Source organism: Spinacia oleracea, chromosome 4 (genome assembly GCF_020520425.1).
Source record: "Spinacia oleracea cultivar Varoflay chromosome 4, BTI_SOV_V1, whole genome shotgun sequence".
NCBI lineage: Eukaryota > Viridiplantae > Streptophyta > Magnoliopsida > Caryophyllales > Amaranthaceae > Spinacia > Spinacia oleracea.
The window spans coordinates 143,594,573-143,619,231 of record NC_079490.1 but is presented as its reverse complement, the minus strand read 5'-3'; the positions used below and the strand labels follow the sequence as shown (position 1 = coordinate 143,619,231).

Genomic DNA, 24,659 nt, shown 5'->3' with positions numbered 1-24,659 from the left:
TGGGATATAGTGACTCTTTAGAGAGTCGCAATATTTAGACTGTATAAAGCGTCACTATTTGCACGTGTATAGACACATTTTTCCGCCACTATAAACCACATAGAGACGCTTTAGACACCCGAAATATATAGACTCTTATTAGAGTCACTATATGTTCACTTTCGTGCGAGGTCCCCCCATTCCCTCCAAAATAATTTAGACCCTTTGGAGCGTCACAATTTGCATCATATTATTTTTCATATATACATAATAATTTAGACGCTTTGGAGCGTCACAATTTGCATCATATTTTTTTCATATATATATATATATATATATATATATATATATATATATATATATATATATATATATATATATATATATATATATATATATATATATATATATATATATATATATAAAAATCTAAAATCATGAATTATCTATAAAAATATATATCGACCATAGATAATTAATCATAATCAAATACATTAACTTACTACGTACGTACACTATATATCTTAAAGCAACATATTAACTTGCTATGATTCATATATACTTAAGTAGTTAATTTAGGAAAAGTGATAAAAATCATCATTACATTAAATTAATTCGCAGAGTCTAGTCAAACTGAAATAAAAGCGATATTTTAAAACAAATAACTTTCTAACTAGCATTATCATTTTTTCTACAAGATAGTCCAAAACTAAATAAAAACAACTTCCTGACTACGAACAAGTAAACATATCGTTATGCTAGCTTAGCTTCAAGATAACTTGTTCATCTCTTGATCTACATTTACTATTACCACTTGAATCATCAATAATCTGCAAAGAAAATTTAATGTCAAATATAGTATGATGAACATTCCATAAAATCAAGGGAAAATTAACAGTAATCCTAACCAGCTTGATCCTAACTACTAGTCGTCTTCTCAAAATAATATCAACTATTAATCAAGGGAAAAATGCATGACTATTAGAAATATAGACATGAACAATGAATATATATATATATATATATATATATATATATATATATATATATATATATATATATATATATATATATATATATATATATATATATATATATATATATATATATATATATATATATATATATTATTGGTAAATTAGTTAACTTAATTACCAAAGGTAGAAACCCAAACAACAACCAACAGAAAACAACAAGGGAAACAAAAGCTAAGGGAGCACAGCCCGCACCCAAGCAAAAACAAAAAACACTAAAACATTCTACAACGACACCAGCCAAACTCGCAAAATTTGAGTTATAAAAGGTCATTTTTTACAAATTTGCAATGCTTGTATAATAACACTTTAAACATTAACATTTGATTTTTGCCTTGTTTTTTCCCTGTATGAATTAAAGGTTAGTTCCTACTTCCTAATCAATGGCGAAGAGACAAAAGTTAAAAGTGCTAAGTGTACTTGACGTAGCAAAGACACAATGGTACCACTTGAAAGTTTTCATGATTCTTGGTATGGGCTTCTTTACTAATGTCTATGAGCTTTTCTCCATATCTGTGGTGACCAAAATCTTAGGCCGTCTCTATTACACTGAGCCAAATCCAACTAGCCCAGGGTTTATACCCATGAATGTGGCCTTGTGTGGTACCTTTGCTGGGCAACTCATCTTTGGGTGGTTAGGTGACAAGTTAGGAAGGAAAAAGGTATATAGTCTTACCTTAGTCATAATGGCTTTCTTATCCTTAGCCTCTGATGTTCATTAACTTGCTGCTTAAACTGTGACTTTCTTTAATTATCACGCTTGCCCATTTGAAAACCAAAAAAAAAAAAAACAAGACACCAGCCCAACAAGCTACACAGCAGAACCAGACTGAACAACACAAGGTTTGCACAAAAGAACTGCACAACAGCAAGCCAGCCTGAGCAGAACAGTATGCCTGACTGACTGCAAACCTGCAAAACTACGCAACACCAAGACTGAGCAGTAGCAGCAGCTACAACAGCAGGACCTCAAGAACTTTCAGTTTTCAGATTCAGTAGCAGTAGCAGGACCTCAACATCAGGACCTCAACAACAGTAGCAGTAGCAGCAGATTCAGTTTTCTCATGTTATCAAAGCTGTAGATTCTTAATCTTTCGAGTTTAGTTCCTCTTGTCAGTTATAGATTTAGATTAAGACCCCAAGAACTTTCTTTTTTCCTTTGATATAATATTCAGGCGTGATGAGAAGCAAAGCAAGTGATGCTTACAAGTACAATAGCTAAAGAATTTGTACTTGGTATTCATTTATTGGTAATTGGTATTCATTTCTTATGATTTTCTTTTTACTGGTGATTTTAGATGGATGAGGAAATGCTAGAGGAGGAAGTTGGGGAAACAGAAGAAGAGACAAGTACCAAGAATATGTGGGAAAGTGTGGAAACTCTCACTAAATATTATAAGGAGGCTGTTTAACTGGGGATTATCAGACCATTACAGAATAGAGATCGCTGTTTACCGACTAGAAACAGAAAAGAACGAGTTGGTTGAGAAATTATCAACTTTGACAGAAGAGATAACTTCTGGAAAGGATAGATTTATCCGCCTGCAAGCTGACTTTGATAACTTTAGAAGGAGATCAGGTAAAGAGAGACTATCAGTTCGAAGCGATGCACAGGGAGAAGTAATTGAGAGTCTTCTTCCAATGGTGGACAACTTTGAGAGGGCGAAGCAACAGTTACAACCAGAAACGGATAAGGAAAAACAGATTGATACGATTTTTCTAAGATAGTACTATGAGTGAACAGACCAAAAACGAAACAGACTATAGAAGTCAATCAAACAGAAAACAAGCTTATACTATGAGCAATTTCTATGGCAACTAAAACTTTTTATAGTAGTTGATTTCAGACTTATCTCTCACTCATGGTCAGAGTTTGAATGAGGTTTTATTAGGAGAGTAAGTCGGAGTCGCTGCTGTCTTGGATTGACATTTAACACTGTGTTTTCTTTACGCGTTACAGAAGGAGCATCATAAATTAACTAACAGAAACCATAGTTTGTTAACAACCCAGACCTAATTATAACACCAAACTCGTGTTTCAGCTAATATCAACATAATACCTTATTATGATAATACTAAATCTAAACATCTACCTTCTAATCTCACCATCATCCATAAATAATCGACAACTATAAAGCTTGTTTCAGCTATAAGTTTATCTATAAAGCATGAAATGCAGTTAATTAATTCCATATGAAATTACCTTGCATTTGGCAATAGTGTCAAAGTCTCATTTCTCGGCCTGGTTGTCACCATTGCCACCAGAATCATCAGTAATCTACAAAAAGCATTTTAATATGTAAATTAGATATGCCACATTTCAGGTAATGATACATGATGCTCAATCAGAATAATTTCCAGAAATAACTAACCATATTTATTGCTGATTCCGCACCATCTAAAAGGTTCGATGAAACATTCCCTTTGCGTACTTCCTTCAAAACTTGTCCCAAAAAAGAAGCAATCATTTTAAATGATTGTGTTGTTTCTTCAAACTTGGTGTTTAGAACTTGATTTTGTTGCGCAAGATCCTCATTTTGCTTCTTGACAACTGATATTTCACCTTTCATGTTCTCCACTTCCATAGCATTGTTGTTAACATAGCTTGACCCTTCTTTCCTCAGCAAACCTTCCACTCCAAAGATGTCGCTTTGCTTCACTCCAAATCCATAATTCAGAGGACGTTTAGGTACTTCACCTTTATACATGAGCTCATTAAAGACTGCATTCTCAATTTCAATTACGGGCTTTGAAGAAGAGGAACTCGCAAGATTTTCTTGGACCTTTTTGTTGGCATCCTCCTGTTATATAATATGAAAAGATCACTCAAAATCTATTAACCAAGAATACTATGTACAAGCAAAGAAAAAAATAAATAGACTTCAAGAGACAAGATTGATTTATAGAATTAGCTCAATGCAATGATACCACAAATTGATGAGGAAGTGTGCCCTCTTTAAAGCTTCCATCTTCTTTGGCGTAAACTGATTTGAAAAATGCCAATTCGCTAAACACTCCTTTCTTCTCTTTCTGCAATTTCAGGAAAAAAATAAATTGAAAACTGAAATTTTGAAGTTCTTAAACCGATTATCACTATATTTGTTTAACACTTTGAGTTGTTATCCCCGTAGTAGGGTTGCTGGGTGCATTGCCACTTTGCAAGGGGTGACAGAGTCGGCAACAGAGGCAGTGACATCAGCAAGCTCTCTGCTAATTGTGTCAGGCTAAGGGGAATTCAGGAGTACGTTTCCGTGTAGATGCAGGGAAGATAATAAACAGAAGAAATATCAGCCAATAGTTGCTTTATACCTGTATTCAGTTTGTTTTGTTTCTGTAACAAGTGGCAAATATTAGTTCTAGTTATTAAGATATTAGGTAAATAAGTTTTTGCAAACTTGTTTGCAGGTACATTTTCTTTGCATTGTTTTTAGTTTATCTTACATGATCCAATAATTAAAATCAATATGGACATTGATGAATCCCATGATCCCAGCTGGCCTCTATGCTTTTGACAGAGGACTAACAGATAATCTATCGATTCTTATAATCTGATAATGTAAACATTGACAGATAATTTGACTACTAAGTGAGTAAATAAAATGAAAACCCAGACCAATTGGACGACTTCGACGCTGTCCCACGGGCACCATAGGGTTCCGATTTCCCCTCATAAGAAGGAGAAGGAGAAGGAAAAGCCTAACTCTTTGAAGGTTGTGAGGGCAGCGCCGAAGGCAGAGTCGAATACCGATGCTAAGAGTGGAGTTCAGAAGTTTAGGGTCAAGCTGTTGCCTGAAAGTGGTGGCCAAGAGTGTCATGGATGTTCTCTGTATGGTATGTTGTTCTTGCAGCCGTTTACATACGTTTTATTCTGTTATTGTTGTGTTTATTGATTTTGGCTTCTGTATATCCTTTAGCGAGCTTGGATTTCCTGTTGGTTTTCAGTTCTAGAACAATGTATTGTCATCATGAAGGGGATTAGAATTTCCTGGAACATATATGGTTTCCTGAATGAATACTTTATTGGTTTCGAGTCAGATGTTTGGGAAAGAACCGGATTAGTTGGTTGTTAACTTTTTATGTCAGCTAGAATTTAGCTAAATTAGTGAGTTTTAGTGCTGAATGGCTTGATCAATTATCAAAAGTTCTAGAACAATGTATGTCATCATGAAGGGGATTAGAATTTCCTGGAACATATATGGTTTGCTGAATGAATACTTAATTGGTTTCGAGTGAGATGTTTAGGAAAGAACCATATTAGTTAGTTGGTTGTTAACTTTTGATGTCAGCTAGAATTTAGCTAAATTAGTGAGTTTTAGTGCTGAATGGCTTGACCAATTATCAAAAACTCATTTTAAAGGATCAAAGACATTATTTCGGGAATAAATTATATGGTGGACTGGTGGTGGTGAGGTGAAGCTTTGTTATTTTGGTTGAAATGTTAATAGAGAAAGGAATGTTGTTGGTTGTTTGTTGATTGGATAGGTTTGAATTTGTGTAATTGATTTACTCTTGAATTAGTCATGTTTAGGCTGTTGTGCTTGATTAATCTCAAATTAGAAATAATAATGGTGTTGATTTGCAACATTTGCAGCTCACAAGGCCGCACTTCACATCATCTCTAATTTTATTTACATTATGCTATGCTCTTATTAATGCTGGTTTTGATGTCTCAGCCTTACTTCAATAGCTGGGAATATCATCAACTGAAACAAGTGAGAAAGTTGGGACATTTTCACTTGCATATGCAGCTCACAAGGCCGCATCTCCGATAAAGTTTCTGCCTACAGTTGCCCTAACTCCATTGTTGCTTCCTGGATTTCAAGAAAGTAGATAAAGATAACTAATCCCAGAATATATGACTACTCTGTATATGACTTTTCTTCCATTTGTGTAATACCAGAATATGTTATTGGATACGTAGCAGAATCAACTCTTTGTCATTTCATTGTGAATTTGCATTTTAGTGTGTTCAGAGCAAATGCAAGAACCATTAATTGCTGGCCTATCTCAAACATAGATCTCCATAACAATTTATCTGTTAACAGCTACTTACTTGATCTGTTCTCACTAAGACCAACAATGTAATTTACAGGCTACACCTACAGACTAACAGCTAAACATGTTTCGTTCACAATTAATTGATTATCATTGCAGGGTTTTTGTTGTAAAAATGCAGATCGAATAATGATTAGTTATGCTTAATTATGCATAATTTTTATTCTTTGTTATTGACTTTTAGTTAGAACTTTGTGAACAATTTTTTATGTCCTTAAGTTTATGGGGATAATGTAATAGAATGAAATACTGCCTTTGTTGTTTAAATTGAATAGTTTTTGCAGCTTCATGCACTGCAAATGGACTTCATTGCCTCTGCTTTCTGATTTTTTCTACTTTAAACTTGGAGTAGCCACGCACACCCGCTCCCATCCCCAGACCACCCTCCAGAATCATACTTCTTAGTTCCTGTTAAAAAGTTGACTCTATTTGACAGTAATAGTGTCAGGTAACCCCGTTTCCTGATCCTAAAAGCTCTAAGTTCATGAGAATCTAGGACAACTATCTCCAAAACGTTTGAAGAGTCACATAATGTATACTTCTGCAACATGGTTTATAACAGAAACGGAAAGTAGGAAGATTTTCCCAGCTGCTGCTTTCAATTCCATTTGCCCGCATAGCCAACTTTTCTACATTTCTCTACTTAAACATTAGAAAACTAAAGAATGTCCTTATGTGTGAGATTAGATATGCATATACGAGTAAATATTACTCTTATTTGTTTATGAATTTTAGACTTTTATATCACTCTTATTTGTTTATGAATTTTAGACTTAGCACCTATAGCAATTGAAATGCTACAAACCAAATAGCTAGGTTGAAAAGCATACCATATCAACTCTTCGATTAGCAAAGCTTGTAGCACCACTGTTGTGCTTATTGCCTTGTAAAGCTCGAGCATTTTTTCCCATTTCAGATTTTTCCTAGTTTCATGAAACCAATGTTAGCATATATAGGTGAAACAAATAAAACTTACTAAATTTAGGATATTTTGGGGTCACAAACCATGGCCTCTGGTAAAAGCCAATAATCTACCAATTCCGTCCAACTCCTAGTGGACACTCCATCAGGCACGTTGGCATAGTTCTCTTCTCGAGATTTATTCACTGGATCGAAAAAATCCCTCTTCAATTTGTATCGATGATTGTTCCATGGTTTGTCAATACGCATCACTAGTGCCTTGTTAACTAGAGGTCCATCAGGTAACACAAAATGTTTCTTCAAAAAAAAAAAGGAAAAATTAAGTTACAATGTTAACAAAATAATTTGCCTAGCTAGTTCTGATCAGATCAGATCAGACTGATCTGTCTGATCTGATCAGCACTGATCTGATCAGAACTAGCTAGATGAACTTAGTGATTCTGCAGAAACTTAACCCGGGGTCGGAACCCCCATGACCAAATAAAAACCTGAAAAACGGGCAACTGATTGATGAACACAGATGGAAACAGAATAAATTTAAAGCTAATTACACAGTTAACCAAGCTAAAATAAAACTACAATTAACATAAGTGTTAAGAACAATAAATCCACATACCCGAATCATTGTAACAACATTAGTTTTTAACTGATTGTTCACAGCACGCCAACTTGGGACTCCCACTGGACAAAGTGAATCATTTTTTGCAATATCTCCAAGGAAGCTCACAAGGATCTTCCCACCTTTTCGAATAGGTTGGTTGAATTCATTGAGCTTGACAATGTATCTGAACCCCTTTGCATCATGCCAAACGTCTCGAGGCAGAACTGGTCCCTTTACCAGATGTCGTATTCCATCAGCATCTGTCACAGGAGCTAAATCAGACTAAAAAATCACCAAGATCGATAATTTACAGTTTGCATATTTGATGTAGAGACATGTTTACCTATAGCTATAGCCTCCACCTTCTCATCAAACTCCCTCGATTCTGGCCAATTTGGAATAATGATTCGATGTCGAAGTGTTGCTTTCTTCACAGCAGTATCACTTCCTTCTCCTTGATCAAATTCATTTTCACTCTCAGAAGCCGATTCTTCAAATTCGTCCCAGTTGTAGTTTGGCATAACTTCACTCTCAACCTGATTGGATGGAGGAGATCGCAGAGGTTGAAATGCATTCTCACTCACATGCATGTATGTTGGAGGCAACTGACCTTCTTGCTTCCCGGTTCTCTTTTTCATTGCCATGGTGTCTGGTGGTGTAGGAGATTGTGACATCACATGTTTTGTTGCTCCCAAAGGTGCAACAAATGCTCTTTTCTCTAAATGTGGTTTGACACTTGTAAAAGAAGATACCGGCTGTTGTGTAGCTTTTTGAGGCTGTTGTGTAGCTTTGTGAAGCTGATGGGTAGTTTTTTCAGGCTGATTGGTAGCTGTTTGAGGCTGTTGGGAAGCTTTGAAAGGCTGCAAAGAAGGCTGCAAGGTAGCTTTGAAAGGCTGCAACACAGGCTGCATAGTAGGCTGGTGTGGATTCGGTGTTGACGCTTTTTGTGTTGCAATTTCAGTCAGATTGGGAAACGTAGGTCCTTTATACCATCTACTTTGTGTTGTTCCTGTAAGAGTGGGCGGAATTGGTTGTTGTAATGGGTTAGAGGATGGTTTTGTCTGGGTAAAGGATGGTTTTGATAATGCCTTCAGTTGTGGCTTTGAAACCATGGAAGTAGGCCGAGGCAAGGATGATTGTGGTGCAACCATGGTTTTTTTTAGCAGCTACTGGTTGCTTAATGGGTTGTGATACCGTCCCAAATGTCTGTGACACTCCAAGTGTTGGAGGACTGAACGGTCCCCAGTTTTGGGTGGATGGATCAGAAGATTTTGGGGACTTGGATGCAGCAATGCTCGACCCTTCGTCAATAGCTACCAATGTTCTTTTAGTCCTGTAACTCATATTTTAGTTCCTGTTCAGAAAGTAAGAAACACAATCAGCCATGAATAAAAAGGTCATTAAACCAACTCAATTGCTACAAGAATGAATCACTAAATAGGATAATAGGTATTCACTCAAAGTGACAATCATACACGTTAAATCAGTTTAACATTTTCACATAAACAAGAATTACAATGAGCAGAAAACTCCGTAAATATAGAAGCAAAGTGCAAATCTGATTGAGAAAAAGAAATTCATCCTGGCTCTAATTGGTCGTTAGCTCACTAAGTGATCTAGAGTCTAGAATATACAAGTCATAGACTCAAAAGTCTGAAACCTTCAAGGAACTTGAAAACTTTATATTGGAAGGCCTTTTGCTCCGTTCATCCCTTTATTAAGTTTCATTATAACCTGTCACATTACAAGCATAAGCACGAAACAAGATAGAGAAGGCAAACCAGAAAGGAAACAACTAACGGAAATGCACTGAAGATATTATCAGAAAGTGAAGATATTAGCACTATGGAAACAACCAACCTCCAGGTGGCTACCAAATCTCCCTGGAGGTCGAATTAGCACTATGGCCCCTACGAATGTGGATGCGAATGAGTGTGTAGCAGCTTGGTGGAATGAGGAGGGTGATGGATGGCATTTGGAGGGATTGATCTCACATCTTTGGGTGCACGAACAGGAAGCTATCAAGATAATGAGGGTAGCAAGAATTTTGTTTATCTCCCTTGAACTCAAATTATCCCTTTATTGGTTTTAACATGTATTTTGTTTCTGCAGAGATACTTGAAATTTGAAGAATCTGCAGGTGACCCTGCGCGTGTTCAGATTCTATATGAACGTGCTATCACTGAGTTTCCTATATCTAGTGATTTGTGGACTGACTATGCACGCTATATAGAAAAGAAGCTCAAGGTACTTTCTCAATTTCTGATTTTAACTGTTTTGGTTGAGAAATCTGCTAGCTAGCTTATTGTCAGTTGCCAAAAAACAATTTTTTCAGTTCTGATGGATCAAAGAGATGATCTCATAGCTGGCACACTTCCTTTTTTTTTGGTGTAGTTTAGACTGAAGTTATAAGCAATATTTTAGTTGGCCTACACTCATATGCTCATTGTATATATATTGGACATCGAGGAAATGTAAAGCCACGGAAATTATATTCCAACACTTAACAAACCTAACTTGCAGAGTTGTAGCCCACCCTTGTCCATACAAAATTAGGGAAATAACAATTGTCCAATAAAAAACCTAAAAGGGACTTTATAGTATACATACCTCTAGTATCAAAGAGCATATGCAACGTACGAACCGATGCAGAACCTACGAACAACGCTAAAGACTTGCAGGAAACCTTGAACCGGTGTAGCAACGCACGAACTGATGCACGAACCTACGAACAACGCTAAAGAATCACAGGAAACCTTGAACCGGTGTGGTCGGCGAAACCTGATAATGTTGATAAATTATGGTCAAAATATAAGGACAACAACATTATCAGGAATTTAAAATCTAAAAAATATAGTAGATGAAGTTATCAACTTAAACAGAAAACACTACAAACATATCAATTCATGACCATGAATGCTCCATGAAAATGAACAAATGTAGGGAAGCAATGTGCTAAGCGCAGGTCAAAGAAGGGTGTTTTTTCTACATGGAAAGTAAAAGCAAATATTATCTGCAATCTACTCCGCGATAAGGGGATCAAGCAATTGAGTTTACGAAAGTCGTTATTGTGGGGCGACAAAAATACCAGAGGAGAGAGAAAGGAGATAGTGGTGAACGTAGAGGGACAGGAGAAGAAGTGAACTGATCAGAAGTGAACTGATCAGAAGTGAACTGATCAGAAGTGAACTGATCAGAAGTGAACTGATCAGAAGTGAACTGATCAGAAGTGAACTGATCAGAAATGAACTGATCAGAAGTGAACTGATCAGAAGTGAACTGATCAGAAGTGAACTGATCAGGACTGATCAGGATTGATCAGTAAGGACTGTTCAGAACTGATCTGATCAGGACTGATCTGGACTGATCTGATCAGGACTGATCTGATCAGGACTGATCTATTTTCTATGTCGTCTGAGAGTGCAAGTGTCACCATCCATAGAAAGCTAGCTATTCCATTTATTACTCAAAAGTGATCACCATACTCCGTATTAAGCAGCCATATTATCTCATATTCAAGGAAGTTGACAGAACACAACACATAATTAAAAAGACTCCCAAAAGTTTTATAATAATATTAATCCTACCTTGTTATGTCTAATCTAAATATTAGTCATTATAGATTACTCTTCTATTATGACTCATCAATTCCACGATCAATTATTTATAACTTGTACACCGTAGCAATCAGTATGTATTACTCCACTTCTTAAGCTCTTAGCTAGTGTTTGTTTGAATAATGAAATAAGAATAGTAATCACAATTTTGGATTAGATTCTATTAATTTGTTAAGAATAGAGTTATTCAAATAGAACGATAATCTCATGATTGAGCTTGAACTGATTTAGTGAAACACTCCTATCCGGTGCAATTGCATAGCCTCTAAAATGTTTTCTGTTAATGTTTCCCATTTTTTCCCGGTTATGCGCAACACATGATGTATATAGTTAAGGTTCGATAGTTATATTAGCAAACCAACATAAATTGGGATGTTTTCCAATTCCAATTACATTATTTATGTGTGGGATAAAGTAATTAAACCTAAACAACACCAACACAAATCAGGAGAAGAAGTGAACTGATCAGAAGTGAACTTATCAGAACTGATCAGGATGGATCAGTAAGGATTGATCAGGACTGATTTGATCAGGAATGATCCGATCAGGACTGATCTGATCAGGATTGATCAGAGCAGGACTGATCTATTTTCTATGTCGTAAATAGCCTAGGACTGATCTATTGTCATGTAATGCATGATCTATTGTCATGTAATGCATGATCTATTTTCTAAAATCAATAGAGATAAAAAGTTCAGGTATGTAATAAAAAATACTCTAAACAACTCTATAGAGAAGCACTAAAAAAAGCTAGGTAACGACTCTTTACTATAATTCCATAAACCCTTACTCGCAAGTTCAAAATAATTCAACAGAAGAATACAATGTCGTTCTTTCTAACAATAGAACCTAAAGTGTAGCCAAACCATCCATCTCAAAAATTTGCTACTGTTACTTTTAACTCGATACATGTTGAAACTAACTGATATGTTATTATCAAAGCTCGTAGTCATAAAAACCATTTATGCATGCTGTAGTTTATCGGGGCAAAGATGGGGGCCTCAGGACTACAAATACAAACAGAAAGTGGCCTAATTAGCATCCCTAGTAATATCTGATGTGTTGTTGTGAAATATCTTCCTAGAGGTGCCCTAAAGAAATACCTCATTGATAATCGAAGGAAGAAGCTAGCTTTTAAGGTTGTCCACCAGTTGGCGCTTGATCTTTCTAGAGTGACAAATAATTTTGCAAACTCAGATAAATAATACCGGATGATAAGCTATAGTTCAAAGCTACTCTCAACTTGGCATGATAAACCCAGATAAACAATAAGCTAGTGCTGATAAGATAATATTTGGTTAGCTATGACAGTTCAAAACCGGATGATAGAAACTCAGAAATGGTTATCTGAGTTTATCATCCCAGCTATGACAGTTCAAAAATCAAAACCGGATGTTCTATCCCTTAACTCAGTTAAGCTATAGTTCAAAGCTACTCTCACTTCTCTGTGTTTTGAACTGCATATATTCAGATTAGGGTGCTTACTGCATAGGTTTATTCCTTACTCCATACAACTGGTAGTCAAACCTATATTTGGTGCCAACTAAAGCAGGGAAAGGCAAAGAAATTTATAATAAAGACAAGCAAAGTGCTGATAAGATAAGATATTTAACACTGCGATACACTGCCACTACCTAATACTACAGTTATGACATATAGAAAGCATGCAGTAGCTTAACATAACGATGACAGACAGACAATGAGCTTATCAGTCGCCTAATACTAAGTTCTGCTTTGTAAAGCTCAGTTCTGTTTTGTGCAAAGTTTGTTCAGTTCTTTTCTACTTACAGTCAGTCCATCGGTCACACATTTCACATAATCAGTCACAGAAAACAGTGTAGCCTCAAAAGAAGTTATAGATAACAGTAGAAAATGCTAAGTGAAAGGGTTCAAATAATTAGTATAAGTTCTATAGCGACAAATAATTTTGCAAACTCATCCAACATGCTCATTTGATGCACCAAGTTTCTCACTAAAGACAACCTAAACTAACCAAGTACAGCTAGGTGTCTTAAAGATTGACAACAGATTTTTCATACTAAGTACCAGATATCTTGGTCAGAGATTATCACCTAAATCTCACTAAATGTCTGTGTGTCTTTATACAAAGCATTGCCATGTATCCAAATTTCAAAGATTCTAGGCCAACTAAAAGTTGCAAATTTAAAACTATGAAAATTAGAAATAGATAGACAATACCTACAGTAGTAACAACACGGAAGAAGAAGTCAGACGTTCACCACTTTCCAACTATCGTCCAAATTACCAACTATCTGCAATTGAAAACTAAAATAAATGAAATAGCAAACACTCTGTAAGCGGTATATAGAAAATCACAGAAACTAAGAAGACCCATTCTAGTTTTTTTCTTGAATTAAGGATGCAATATAACATGGAAAACTTAAAGGCATATGATTGACATTAGAAATTGACATGAAAAAACGTGAATTAACAATATATGACGGAAATTAAAATAGTGAATCAAACCTAAACATTGTTATATGATAAAAATCAAATAGTGAAGGCGTGAAGCAGACCAAAAATACCTGGCGAATATATCCGGCAACACCGAGGATGAAGCAGCAATTAAGAAACCAGAGTATGCTTGAATTTCTCCAATTAAAAACCAGAGAGAGCAACGAATTTATCTTGAATTTGTTGAGCGAATTGTGAATTCAATAATTGGGCTTTTTCATGAATTTATAGGATGAGGAGTGAGATAGCTTATACTGGGAGATTTGACTTTGCTAACGTAAAGGTTGAAGACGGAATTCATGGAATTCGTTAATGGCCGGTGCTGAAGGTGAGGAGGAGAGATACGAATTCATCGGAAATCTGACGAGGGTGGTTAGTTTCAGCAAGGTATGTCGGTGGGAGGAGGTTGAGAGAAACGTGGGAGGTGGGTTGAGAGTTAGGCGGGATTCTGCGAAAAAAACAGAGAGTTAGGCGGGATTTTTTGCCCAAAAATTCAGTTGCATTGCTGCCTCACAAACACGTGCAACACACGTGTCTTTTTTTTTGTAAATAGCGACGCTTTAGAACGTCGAAATATTTTGCGGCTCTCTAAAGCGTCGCAATTTACAAATTAATATTCGCGCCCCAATTTCCTTGCGACTCTTTGTTAGACCGTCACAATAATTCCGTCTCAATATGTACCTCTTTTTTGTAGTGAAAGGATGGGAGGATACAATTTAAAAATCACGGACCTGAAAAATACAAACAAGAGTACGTAGGATATAAATGTGTAATAGAAGAAGAGGGGGGGGGGGAGCCAGGAGAGAGCATTTTATATTTGATAGATTCACATTTGTTCATGTCATGAAAATCATAGCTGGTAACTGGTGAAAACAATCTTAATGAGACCATCTTTCAATAATGAAACTAGGGAGGATAAGAAGGTGTACTTTCTCCATCCAGAACTTGAATTTCTTGCTTCAGCCGATGAAAATAAATATTTGAGACTTGAATATCTGAAATCAAGACGGAGAGGAACCTCGCGGGATTCCAATATATAATATATGTCACCTAAACAACTAATTTAAGGAGAGAGTTCATGGAGCATCTTCTAAGCCTACTTTCACTTCTTTTACCTCAGGCATTTAATTTTTTTTCATGTTCTGGTGATTAAGGGCTAAATCGGAGTTGAATTACCATTATTGTTGTCGTATTACATTAAATCATTTGGTTCTTTTATCGCTAATCGTTGAAGAAAAAGTTGTCTCAAGACAACGTTTGCTACCCTGCAGTACAATTTAACTGGTGTGTTGCAACATGATTTTGTGTATTGTATGTCAAAAAGAGTTATTTTGAGGGAATAGGCTAAATTGGATTTGTTGTCCCACAACTTTATAGTTTCAGTACATTGTATCTCTTACTCAGAAATGGTTTACTGATTTGTTGTTTTGGTATGTTATTTGATCTATTTCCTACTGGAATCTAGCTAAGCTTCAACTGGTTGGCTCAGTAGAAGTTTACAGTTTCTCTTACTCAGTACATTGTATCTCTTACTCAGAAATGGTTTACTGGTGGGTTTTCTTTGAAGCAAAGATGTCTTAAGACTTTCATCTTTGGTTATTCTGCTGTTGAATATAGCTGGTAGACTGGACCTTGAATTTTTTTGAGTATATTTCTTCCAAAGATGTTGTTTTGAATGAAGGGGCTGATTTATTTAAAATAAACTCGTCTGTTGTAGTAGAAAATCTGAAAATATGCACATTTCTTTCATTAAAATGTAATTATCTAGAGCATGTTTATCTTTCATCCATGCTGCTGGAACTTGCAAGTATTCTGTTCAAATATCTTTCATTACATCTTTTACAAAAGACTTGTGCTAGAACGTTGGGTTTTTCTTACTTTTGTCTCTTTCTTCTTTGAAAGATCTTGTGTGCTACAAGTTGTATTTTTCTTCTCTGACTATACATGTTTTTAGAAGTTAGGGACCACCGAATCTGAAACTTATTATTGTTTTGAGTTCTAATAATCGGGTGACTGTCGAGATTTTGTTGGTTTTAAACTGGTCGATTAACACTTCATTCTCTTTCATCAGGCTTACTACCATATCTTTACGCCACTGCCAGAATAATAAGCTCTCTCAATTATTTCCTTTCTCTCCAAGTAAGGAATCTGTTCTCATATTGTGTATGTTTTTTGTGTGTTTGAAACGAGAAATGCTAGATGGGGTATGTTTGAACTCCTCTACCAATTTCTCCTCCATGTTCTATACAAAGTGTCCCTGATTACTCAACTCACTTTATATTATACCTGTTTCTCCAACCAAATTCGTTTTTTTGGGTTTTGGTGTTTCAGACTAGGGTTTACAATCAAGCAACTCATTCGTTCGACTTCAAGGAAGTTCAGGCACTTTCTTCTTATCTTCCTCCAATTTCTGAATTTTAGAATATTCTAGGTTTATGTATTTAATTTCTTTTTTTTGGGGGGTCTACGTAATTGCCCTCAATTTCTTGAATTGCAACTTCTCTGTTTCTATCCTTCATTTCTCTTTACTTTTGAACTTATGAGGTGTATTACCTACTATAAATGTCACAAGCAAGAAGCTCGGCATAGAATGCAACATGTTTGTAATTTTCAGGCGGTGTGGATTAGTTATTCTTGTTTTTAAACTTACTTTTAAGCAGTTACTGAAAATTGTTGGCAACGAACGCCCCTTTACGAATTGCGACTTTGGGCATCAATTGTTTGTCAGTGGCTATATTTTGAAGCTCATAGATTTACCAGTACAGTTCTCTACCGAAATCATGAAATTAGGAAGGTAGTTTTGATTGTCGCTTCTGTTGGCTTCCTGATACCCTTTTTCTTGTTTTTCCTTTTGAGTCATGATTTCTTTCTGATTTAATAGTGCTTAGTCTATGATATTGTGGAACTTGTTCCCTTGTCTGAGTAGCTTTTCCATTTTAAGTGTCATTTCCCATTTTCCCTTGTTACTCCTTTATTTATAAAAACTTTAGCTGAAGGGTTAATTAACTTATTTTTATTTAAAATTTTGATATTTTCTTGCAGAGTTGTACGTTGCCACAAAGTTGGGCGAGAAACTATCACGAGTCACGACCGTTCTCTATGCTATTAGGCCGATCGTGTTTAATTTCTCTAAACTTAGTCATGTATTTTTTTGTGCTTAGCCATGATTTCTATGTATGTAACCTACATTTAAGTAATTTGCGGTGTTTCTTTTCATGCTTTCAAATATTTCTATAGAGTAATTAGGCTAATGATTTATATAGTGTTTCGGGAGATAGTTTTTTAATATTTTGGTGGAACGTGACAGCTAGAAATATTGGCGAAATTTTAACATCGACTAAAGATGAAAAGAGTCTGCAAGTAAACGGAGCGAAGATTCGTATCAATTTAACCAAACAATTTACTCCATATTTGAAGTCAGTAAAATGAGTCTGCAAATAAGCAACCCTTGAATAAAGCAAAAGATACGGGGTAAATGGATTAATGCCAAGTGTATCAAGGCCTGTTATTTTCATCATTTGGCCTATAATATAGGGCGGCATTTCACTGTGCTTATTTCCTTTTCTATTACGCCAATACAAAAACGCAGAACCGCCAGTCAAAAGTGTCACTTCACTTCTACTGAATTTTTTTGACAATCTTTTCAACTTCAATTTTGATTCAAACTTGTTCTTTACACTTCCCTTTCATTTTTAACCGTATTAAAAAACTCAAATCTATGTTTCTTCGTATTTAATGACAAAATTTATGAATGTTCGGTTCAATTTTTGTCAAAGAATTTAGTAAGTTTGTTCTTCATTTTGTTTAATACCTTTATTTTATGCCCTTTAATCTCATCTTAACAAGCTCTTTTTGTTTTAAATCTTAATTTTGTAAGACATGATTCAAGAATTTGGTAAGTTTGTTCTTCATTTTCGTCAAAATGTTGGTTTTTTAGAGTAAGAAAGTTTAATGTGATGATTTTTGTCAGAACCCTTGAATTTAATGTACTAATTTTGTTTAGTTGTCAATTTTTTCGCCTAATTTGGTTAGCCAATATTGCTGTTTCATTTCCTTATTTTTTCAGCCTAATTTAGGTTAATGTATTATTTGATTTCCGCTCTATTACACCGTAAGTTATTTATTGGGAGTCTTTGCTGAATTACACCCCTATATTTATTCTTAGACTTGTATTGTTATTGTTCCTACTTTAATTGTTACGGTGTCTGCCTTTACAATAATGTATTTATCCGAGTTTGAACCCGGTTAATTTATTGAGTCTCTGTTATGTTTATTGATACAATAGTCCTTGTATGTATGTCAGGTTTAGAATCAGCGAATATTGTGGTTGAGGAATGAGGAGTGATGGGTGTAAATCAAAGAAAACGTAGAATTCGTAGGGAATTAAGGGAGTCATCTGAAAGCGAAAGAGAAAGAGAAAGAGAAAGAGAAAGAGAAAGCGAAGACAGGATTAGTAGTTTACCAGATGAAGTATTAGGCCGAGTTCTATCTCTGCTCCCTACAAAGTATGCTGTCGCCACTACTGTTCTTTCATCTAAGTGGAACAACCTTTATAAACTGTCTACTACTCTTGATTTTGATGATTCAATTTCTTTCAATTCTCGAAATGATTTGGGAAATGAACAACAGAAGGCTAGTTTTAAGAAGTTTGTAAATGAGATGTTAGCGCAATGCAAGATGTCGCAAATTACTAAGTTTCGGCTTAAATGTGGGCACTACTGTTACAAGAATTGTTATCTGTTATATGATTGGATTGATACTGCTGCTTCTTTTCTTAAGGTTGCTGAACTTGAAGTATCAATAAACATGGTGGAATCTAGAGTTCCTTGGGGGCTAAAACTTCCTCAGTCCACATGTGAGAATTTGGTTGTGTTGAAGTTGGATTGTCCATTTATACTGTGTGTTTTGAGTTCAGTAACATTTCCTAGACTCAAAATCCTCTACCTCAATGGGATTACATTCGGGGGAAATGGCTCAACCTGTTTTACTGCCCATTTTAATCCTAGTTCGGGTGATGATGGTCTTAACGGGTTATTGTCTTGTTGTCCATTGCTTCAAGAGTTGTTGATACAAGGCTGTGATTGGAATGGAGGTGATCTTATCTTCACTAACCCTTTGCTTACAAGGTTGACACTTGAACTTGGAAGTGAAGGACTTTATGACCAACTTAATTGCTCTACGGTTTATTTTAATCTTCCGAGTTTGGTTTACTTTAACTACTCTGAGTGCTTAGCTGATCAATATGAAATCAGGGATCTTAAATCTGTGATTGAGGCTAACATAAATGTTTGTTTTAATGATGATGAATTCGAGGATCAACAAGATCTTTGTGATGCTATTCTTGATCTTATCATAGGGATTCATAGATGTCAATCCTTGAACTTGTCTCTTCAATGCTTGGAGGTATATCTATATATATGCTTAACTGTAAATTATAACATGCTTAAGTGGGCGTTTTAAAACTCAAAATTAACCATTAACCAACCTTGTTTTTCTTGTTTCAAGGCTCTTGCAAGTGGTGATTGTGATTTTCAACTGCCTATCTTTTGCAATCTGGCTAGACTAAGCCTTGCTTTTGGCCGCCAAGTTAGCTGGAATGATGTGCTCTTGGATTTTCTGAATAGCTCGCCCTGTCTGGAATCTCTCACCTTGGAGTTGGAGGAGGTTGACATTTAGATTGATCTCGATCTGGACCCAATTAATTAAAAGATTTCTCTTGTTTACTTAATTACTAATCAGAAATTCTAATTTACATCCTTTTCTGTGTGGGAAATTGGGAATCTAGGGATTCCTGAGATGCAACTACATTCTACAATATGAAGAGTTATTGCCAGATGGTGAAGAAGACGATGACTTCTTATTAAATGATGAAGCGGTGCCTCCATGTGTTCATTCCCGGTTGAAGTTTATCAACTTCAAAGATTTCAGAGGATTTCCAGGAGAAATGCAAATGATCATGTATTTCCTTGAGAATGCTCATCTTTTGATGGAGATGGTGATACATTGGCACCAAAAAATAAGAAAAAGGGATTCTATTGTTAAACAAGAGGAAATACTGAAGCTACCAAAGTTCTCCAAATCCTGCTCAATCACATTTGAGTTATGCACTTTCAACGAGTAATGTGACAACTAATTCCCGACATAGTTGGTTTGATTTTGTGGGATTTTTCATATTTTGCGCGCTGTGATCTAATTTGATTGGTGCAAGTGGTTGCCATGTTTTGTCACAAAAGCAGTGCTTAAACATTGTAACAACTTTCCATGATGCTGTGAGCCTAGAGTGGTTCATGCCTTCATCTTGAGTTGATATGATGAGGTGGTTCGAAATTTTGTTGTACTACGTGATATAAGCTTCATATAATCGTATACAATCTGTGTGTTACGTACAATACATCTTTGTCAATTTCTAAAGGTTACAAATTCGTATTTCAGTCGAGTGACCAGTTAATCTCTCTTCGGTGATTTTGGAGGAACCCAACTTAATAAATAAAGTGTTGGAAGCCCATAGTAGCACAAATTAGATGTAAATAGGCTAGAGTGAGTTTGTATTTCACTTGTTTCAAGAAATATACACGAAACCTCACAACTCACAAGTCACAAGTTTAGGGGGTTTGCGGCCATTATGTTCAAATAGGTTTAAGAAATGTAATGTATTTTGTCTGATTTATCTAAACTTATTTTTATCTGGAAAAAAAAACGTATTAACATGAAATATTTATAAATATTAATGTTAATGAACAAAATGAAAAAGACGAAAAATTTACAAATTGTATTAATATGAATTATTTTATTAATATTAATAAAAACATGAAATATTGTATTAATATTAAAATTAAGTTTTGAAATATAGTAAACTAAAAAGGGCATAAATCGACTATGGAGTACCCATTGAGGTTGACTTAAGTGGTTAAAGGTCTCTTGTTCTTTAACAAAAGTATTGGATTCAACCCTTAAATTTGGAAAAACCCCAGCTAAAAGGGATGTTACTAATCGAGTTACCCATATAAACTTTTCATATTCCCACATTTTCCCACTCATTTTCTTTTGTATTCTCACTAGGATTTCCAACAATCCCCCATAGGTCCGAAGATGAGAAGAAAAAGAAAGAAATGAAACAATTGAATTTCTGGGCAAAACAAACAATTGAATAGGTGTCAATGTCTTGCGACTTGAATTGACACTTAGTGACATTCAAGCTAGAATCTCTTTCCTACCAAGTGACTTTCGTATTGAACTTAATAGGGGGTTAGAAACTCATTACTCAAAGCACACACTTGAACATGTATGATATTCTGAATCTCCGCCAATAAAAGTGACGCATTATACTGGCCATACGTCCATAACCTGGATGCTCATAGGTGCTCTAGAGAATAGCCCATGCAATTCTCATAGGAAGCGGCCTCACTTCCACACCTAAGTAGGTGAATCCCATCAAGTGTGAGCTACATCACACCACCAAAAATATGGATATGGGTTCATTAAGAGCCGTATGCTCAACCTCGTTCAATAATTGCAAGCACATTATAAACATCTAAGGGATGGACAAAAAATAAAATTTGTGCTTCTGAATTATTACATAATGTTCCCCTTTGAACTCATGGTGAGTAGGAGTTCATTACCTTACAATTCATCCAATGGGCCTCAAGCCCATCCCCTCCGACGTTTCCAAAACTAGTTTCTTACATAGGCCTTTCGTTAACGGATCCGCGATGTTCTTTTCGGACTTGACATAGTCCAGTGATATCACTCCACTTGACAGCAATTCTTTGACAGCCTTGTGCCTCAAACGAATGTGTCTTTTCTTTCCATTGTAGGCTTGGTTGTTTGCCACGGCAATAGCAGATTGCGAATCACAATGAAGTGCAACTGAAGGAGCTGGCTTCCCCCATAGTGGAATATCTGCAAGTACGTTCCTCAACCATTCTGCCTCATGACCTGCCAATTCAAGAGCAATAAACTCAGATTCCATAGTAGACATAGCAGTACAAGATTGCTTACAGGATTTCCAAGAGACAGCTCCACCCCCTAGGGTGAAGACATAACCACTAGTGGAGTTGACTTCATCATTTCCGGATACCCAGTTGGCATCACAATAACCCTCCAATGCTCCTGGAAACTTGGAGTAGTGCAATCCCCAATCCATGGTACCCCTTAGGTACCTAAGCAATCGCCTTAACGCACCCCAATGCTCATTGCTTGGGTTATGGGTGTACCTGCTCAATCTACTTACAAAATAGGCAATGTCAGGTCTAGTATAGTTCATGAGAAACATGACACTACCAATAATTTTAGCATACTCAGATTGACAAACAGGATCACCTTAGTTTTTCTTTAAATGAATGCTTATATCATAAGGGGTCTTGATTGGATCGACATCAAATGAATCAAACTTTTTAAGAAGCTTTTCAACATAGTGAGCTTGGCTGAGACAAATGTCATTTGGAGTTTTAATAATTTTCACTCCCAAAATCACATTTGCCTCACCCATATCTTTCATTTCAAATTTTGAACTCAAAAATTCTTTTGTTTCATTCACTCGATCCAAATCAGTACCAAAAATTAGCATGTCATCCACATAAAGACAAATAATCACACAACCAGAAGAATCATGTTTATAATAAACGCAAGAATCACCTTCATTTACATGATAGCCATTACTAGTCATCGTCTTGTCAAACTTGTCATGCCATTGCTTAGGCGCTTGCTTAAGCCCATACAATGACTTGACCAGTTTACAAACTTTGTTTTCTTGACCTGGAACGACAAAACCTTCAGGTTGAACCATATAAATCTCTTCATCTAAATCTGTTAGGTTATGATACATATGACATTACATAAATCATGCGGAAACAACCATTAACCCAGGACAACATATTATTTACACATAATCATATAGCATAATTTAGATGCATACTCTTTGTTGCGTGCCCTCCCTAGCTGCGCCCGAACCGAACAAGAACAAGTCTTTTAGGACTCCAAGTGTCGTCCCTCCGTAGATAGTCCACAGCACGTCCGGATCCGCCTTAAGATTGACCAACTAGAATCGCCCTTAAGGTACTAGAAAATTTCGGCACTTTTGAGCAAGATGTGTGTTTTAATTTTCTCTCAAAAACTCACTTTTGAATACTTTGAAACTTGTGTATAAATTATGACCCCTAGGCCTTTATTTATAGAGTTATGGAAAAGGAATCGTAATCCTAGTAGGATACGAATTAATTGAAATTAGAATCCTACATGAATTCTATTTAATTAATTTATCCAATTAGGAATAGTAATTTAATCATACACTGACTCTTGCAGATTCAGGAATCACGCATGAGCACAAACTCACACACACACGGCAGCCACAAGGGCTGCCCATGCGCGTGCGAGCAGCAGCCCACGCAGCACGGCCCACGCATCCTTGGCGCGCGCTGGGCTTGTGGCGTGCGTGCTTGCTGGGCGATGGCCCGGCTTCGTGCTGGGCCTTCGTCCGGCAGGCCTCGTCCGATGCTAATTCGTACGATACGCTTCCGATTAAATTTCCATTTCCGGAATCTATTTCCGATACGAACAATATTTAATATTTCCGATTCCGGAATTAATTTCCGTTTCGAACAAATATTTAATATTTCCGTTTCCGGAATTATTTTCCGATTCCGGTAATATTTCCGATTCTAACAATATTTCCGTTTCCGGCAATATTTCCGATTCTGGTAATATTTCCATTTCCAATAATATTTTCCGATACGTACCATGTTTCCGTTTCCGGCAACATCTACGACTTGGATAATATTCATATTTCCGATACGATCCATATTTCCGTTTCCGGTAATATCATCGTTTCCGGAGTATTCATTTCTTGCCTGTGACGATCTTAGCTCCCACTGAAACCAAGATCCGTCGGTTCCGAATATTCATAGATGGAGTATTTAATGCCATTAAATACTTGATCCGTTTACGTACTATTTGTGTGACCCTACGGGTTCAGTCAAGAGTAAGCTGTGGATTAATATCATTAATTCCACTTGAACTGAAGCGGCCTCTAGCTAGGCATTCAGCTCACTTGATCTCACTGAATTATTAACTTGTTAATTAATACTGAACCGCATTTATTAGACTTAACATAGAATGCATACTTGGACCAAGGGCATTATTTCCTTCAGTCTCCCACTTGTCCTTAGGGACAAGTGTGCATTTCCTAATTCCTTTGTCGCTCGATGCTTGCTCTTGAACATAAGGTAAGAGTTGTCATCCTTATTATGTCCAGAGGTGTTCCTCGGTTTCAGAGTTCAACTGATCAAATAAACAGATAATCATAGCCTATGATTCATCCGAGCACGGCCATGCATTTCACAGTTTCTAGCTCTCCGAGTGGCCTTGTACAACTTTTAAGCATCTCTTCCCGATTTATGGGAGGACAATCCCAATCTTGCGATCTTGAGATTAGACTTCGTTTGATAGGTGATTACCTGAGCGTTGCCTTTATAGCCTCCTTTTACGGTGCGACGGTTGGTCAACGTCAAAGCAACCAGTTCTCAAACAAGTAATCTCAAATCACTCAGGTATTGAGGATTTAGTGTCTAATAATTTAATGAAATTTACTTATGACAGACTTTCATCTCTTACAGTAAAGTTTCATAGGTCTTGTCCGATACTAGTCTTCCCAAAGTAAGTATCTATGCAAATGATTATGACATTGCCATGTCCACATAGTTCAAGAAACAGAACTACTAGTCATCTTGCATTCTAATCGTCTAACGTTTTCTATGCGTCCAATTTTATAGAAAACTCCGATTAGGGACCATTTTCAACCTTTGACATTCAAGTTCACTTGGTAGACATTTCTTAGTCACAGGACTGGTCCTGACAGTCTATCTTGAATATATCGTCAAGTTGAAGGGACTCATCATTTAATAAACCACAAATTAAATGGAAAAATGAATTCCTTTCATTTATTGTGAATGATTAACCAATAATGTTTTACAAAGATTTAAA

At 36.1% G+C, this 24,659-nt stretch overlaps 2 protein-coding genes across 5 annotated transcripts; one reads left to right on the top strand and one right to left on the bottom strand.

The window, feature by feature from the left end:
- Nucleotides 1-568: 568 nt before the first annotated feature.
- On the bottom strand, nucleotides 569-14,367 carry LOC130459764 (uncharacterized). 3 transcript variants are annotated; one of them, XM_056827302.1, is made up of 11 exons: nucleotides 13,754-14,367; nucleotides 13,407-13,493; nucleotides 10,201-10,371; nucleotides 7,934-8,923; nucleotides 7,606-7,850; nucleotides 7,074-7,286; nucleotides 6,899-6,991; nucleotides 3,942-4,043; nucleotides 3,386-3,814; nucleotides 3,217-3,291; nucleotides 569-809 (listed from the first exon to the last, which is right to left on the bottom strand). In XM_056827302.1, exons 4-10 carry the CDS (start codon nucleotides 8,739-8,741, stop codon nucleotides 3,244-3,246), a joined length of 1,938 nt encoding a protein of 645 aa, XP_056683280.1. In that variant the 5' UTR covers nucleotides 8,742-8,923; nucleotides 10,201-10,371; nucleotides 13,407-13,493; nucleotides 13,754-14,367; the 3' UTR covers nucleotides 569-809; nucleotides 3,217-3,243. The 3 variants fall into 3 exon arrangements, with proteins under 3 accessions (XP_056683280.1, XP_056683278.1, XP_056683281.1); XM_056827300.1 differs by having other exon boundaries at nucleotides 13,407-13,480; XM_056827303.1 differs by having other exon boundaries at nucleotides 13,411-13,480.
- Nucleotides 14,368-17,257: 2,890 nt separating this feature from the next.
- On the top strand, nucleotides 17,258-20,022 carry LOC110780198 (putative F-box protein At3g58950). Of its 2 annotated transcripts, none has more exons than XM_056843851.1 (4): nucleotides 17,258-17,464; nucleotides 17,986-19,085; nucleotides 19,188-19,346; nucleotides 19,468-20,022. In XM_056843851.1, the coding sequence occupies exons 2-4, from the start codon at nucleotides 18,027-18,029 to the stop codon at nucleotides 19,801-19,803; spliced, it is 1,554 nt and encodes a 517-aa protein (XP_056699829.1). In that variant the 5' UTR covers nucleotides 17,258-17,464; nucleotides 17,986-18,026; the 3' UTR covers nucleotides 19,804-20,022. The 2 variants fall into 2 exon arrangements, with proteins under 2 accessions (XP_056699829.1, XP_056699830.1); XM_056843852.1 differs by having other exon boundaries at nucleotides 17,258-17,577.
- The last annotated feature ends 4,637 nt before the right edge of the window (nucleotides 20,023-24,659 follow it).

Bases quoted from the DNA above. Each gene is read 5' to 3' on its own strand.
- LOC130459764 (XM_056827302.1), bottom strand. From the start codon at position 8,741: ATGGTTGCACCACAATCATCCTTGCCTCGGCCTACTTCCATGGTTTCA. The intron at 4,044-6,898 runs GTATGCTTTTCA...CTGAAATTGCAG, and splicing joins CTAATCGAAGAGTTGATATG to AAAGAGAAGAAAGGAGTGTT. The intron at 3,292-3,385 runs GTTAGTTATTTC...TGCTTTTTGTAG, and splicing joins CGGAATCAGCAATAAATATG to ATTACTGATGATTCTGGTGG.
- LOC110780198 (XM_056843851.1), top strand. From the start codon at position 18,027: ATGGGTGTAAATCAAAGAAAACGTAGAATTCGTAGGGAATTAAGGGAG. The intron at 19,086-19,187 runs GTATATCTATAT...TCTTGTTTCAAG, and splicing joins TGTCTCTTCAATGCTTGGAG to GCTCTTGCAAGTGGTGATTG. The intron at 19,347-19,467 runs GTTGACATTTAG...TTGGGAATCTAG, and splicing joins TCACCTTGGAGTTGGAGGAG to GGATTCCTGAGATGCAACTA.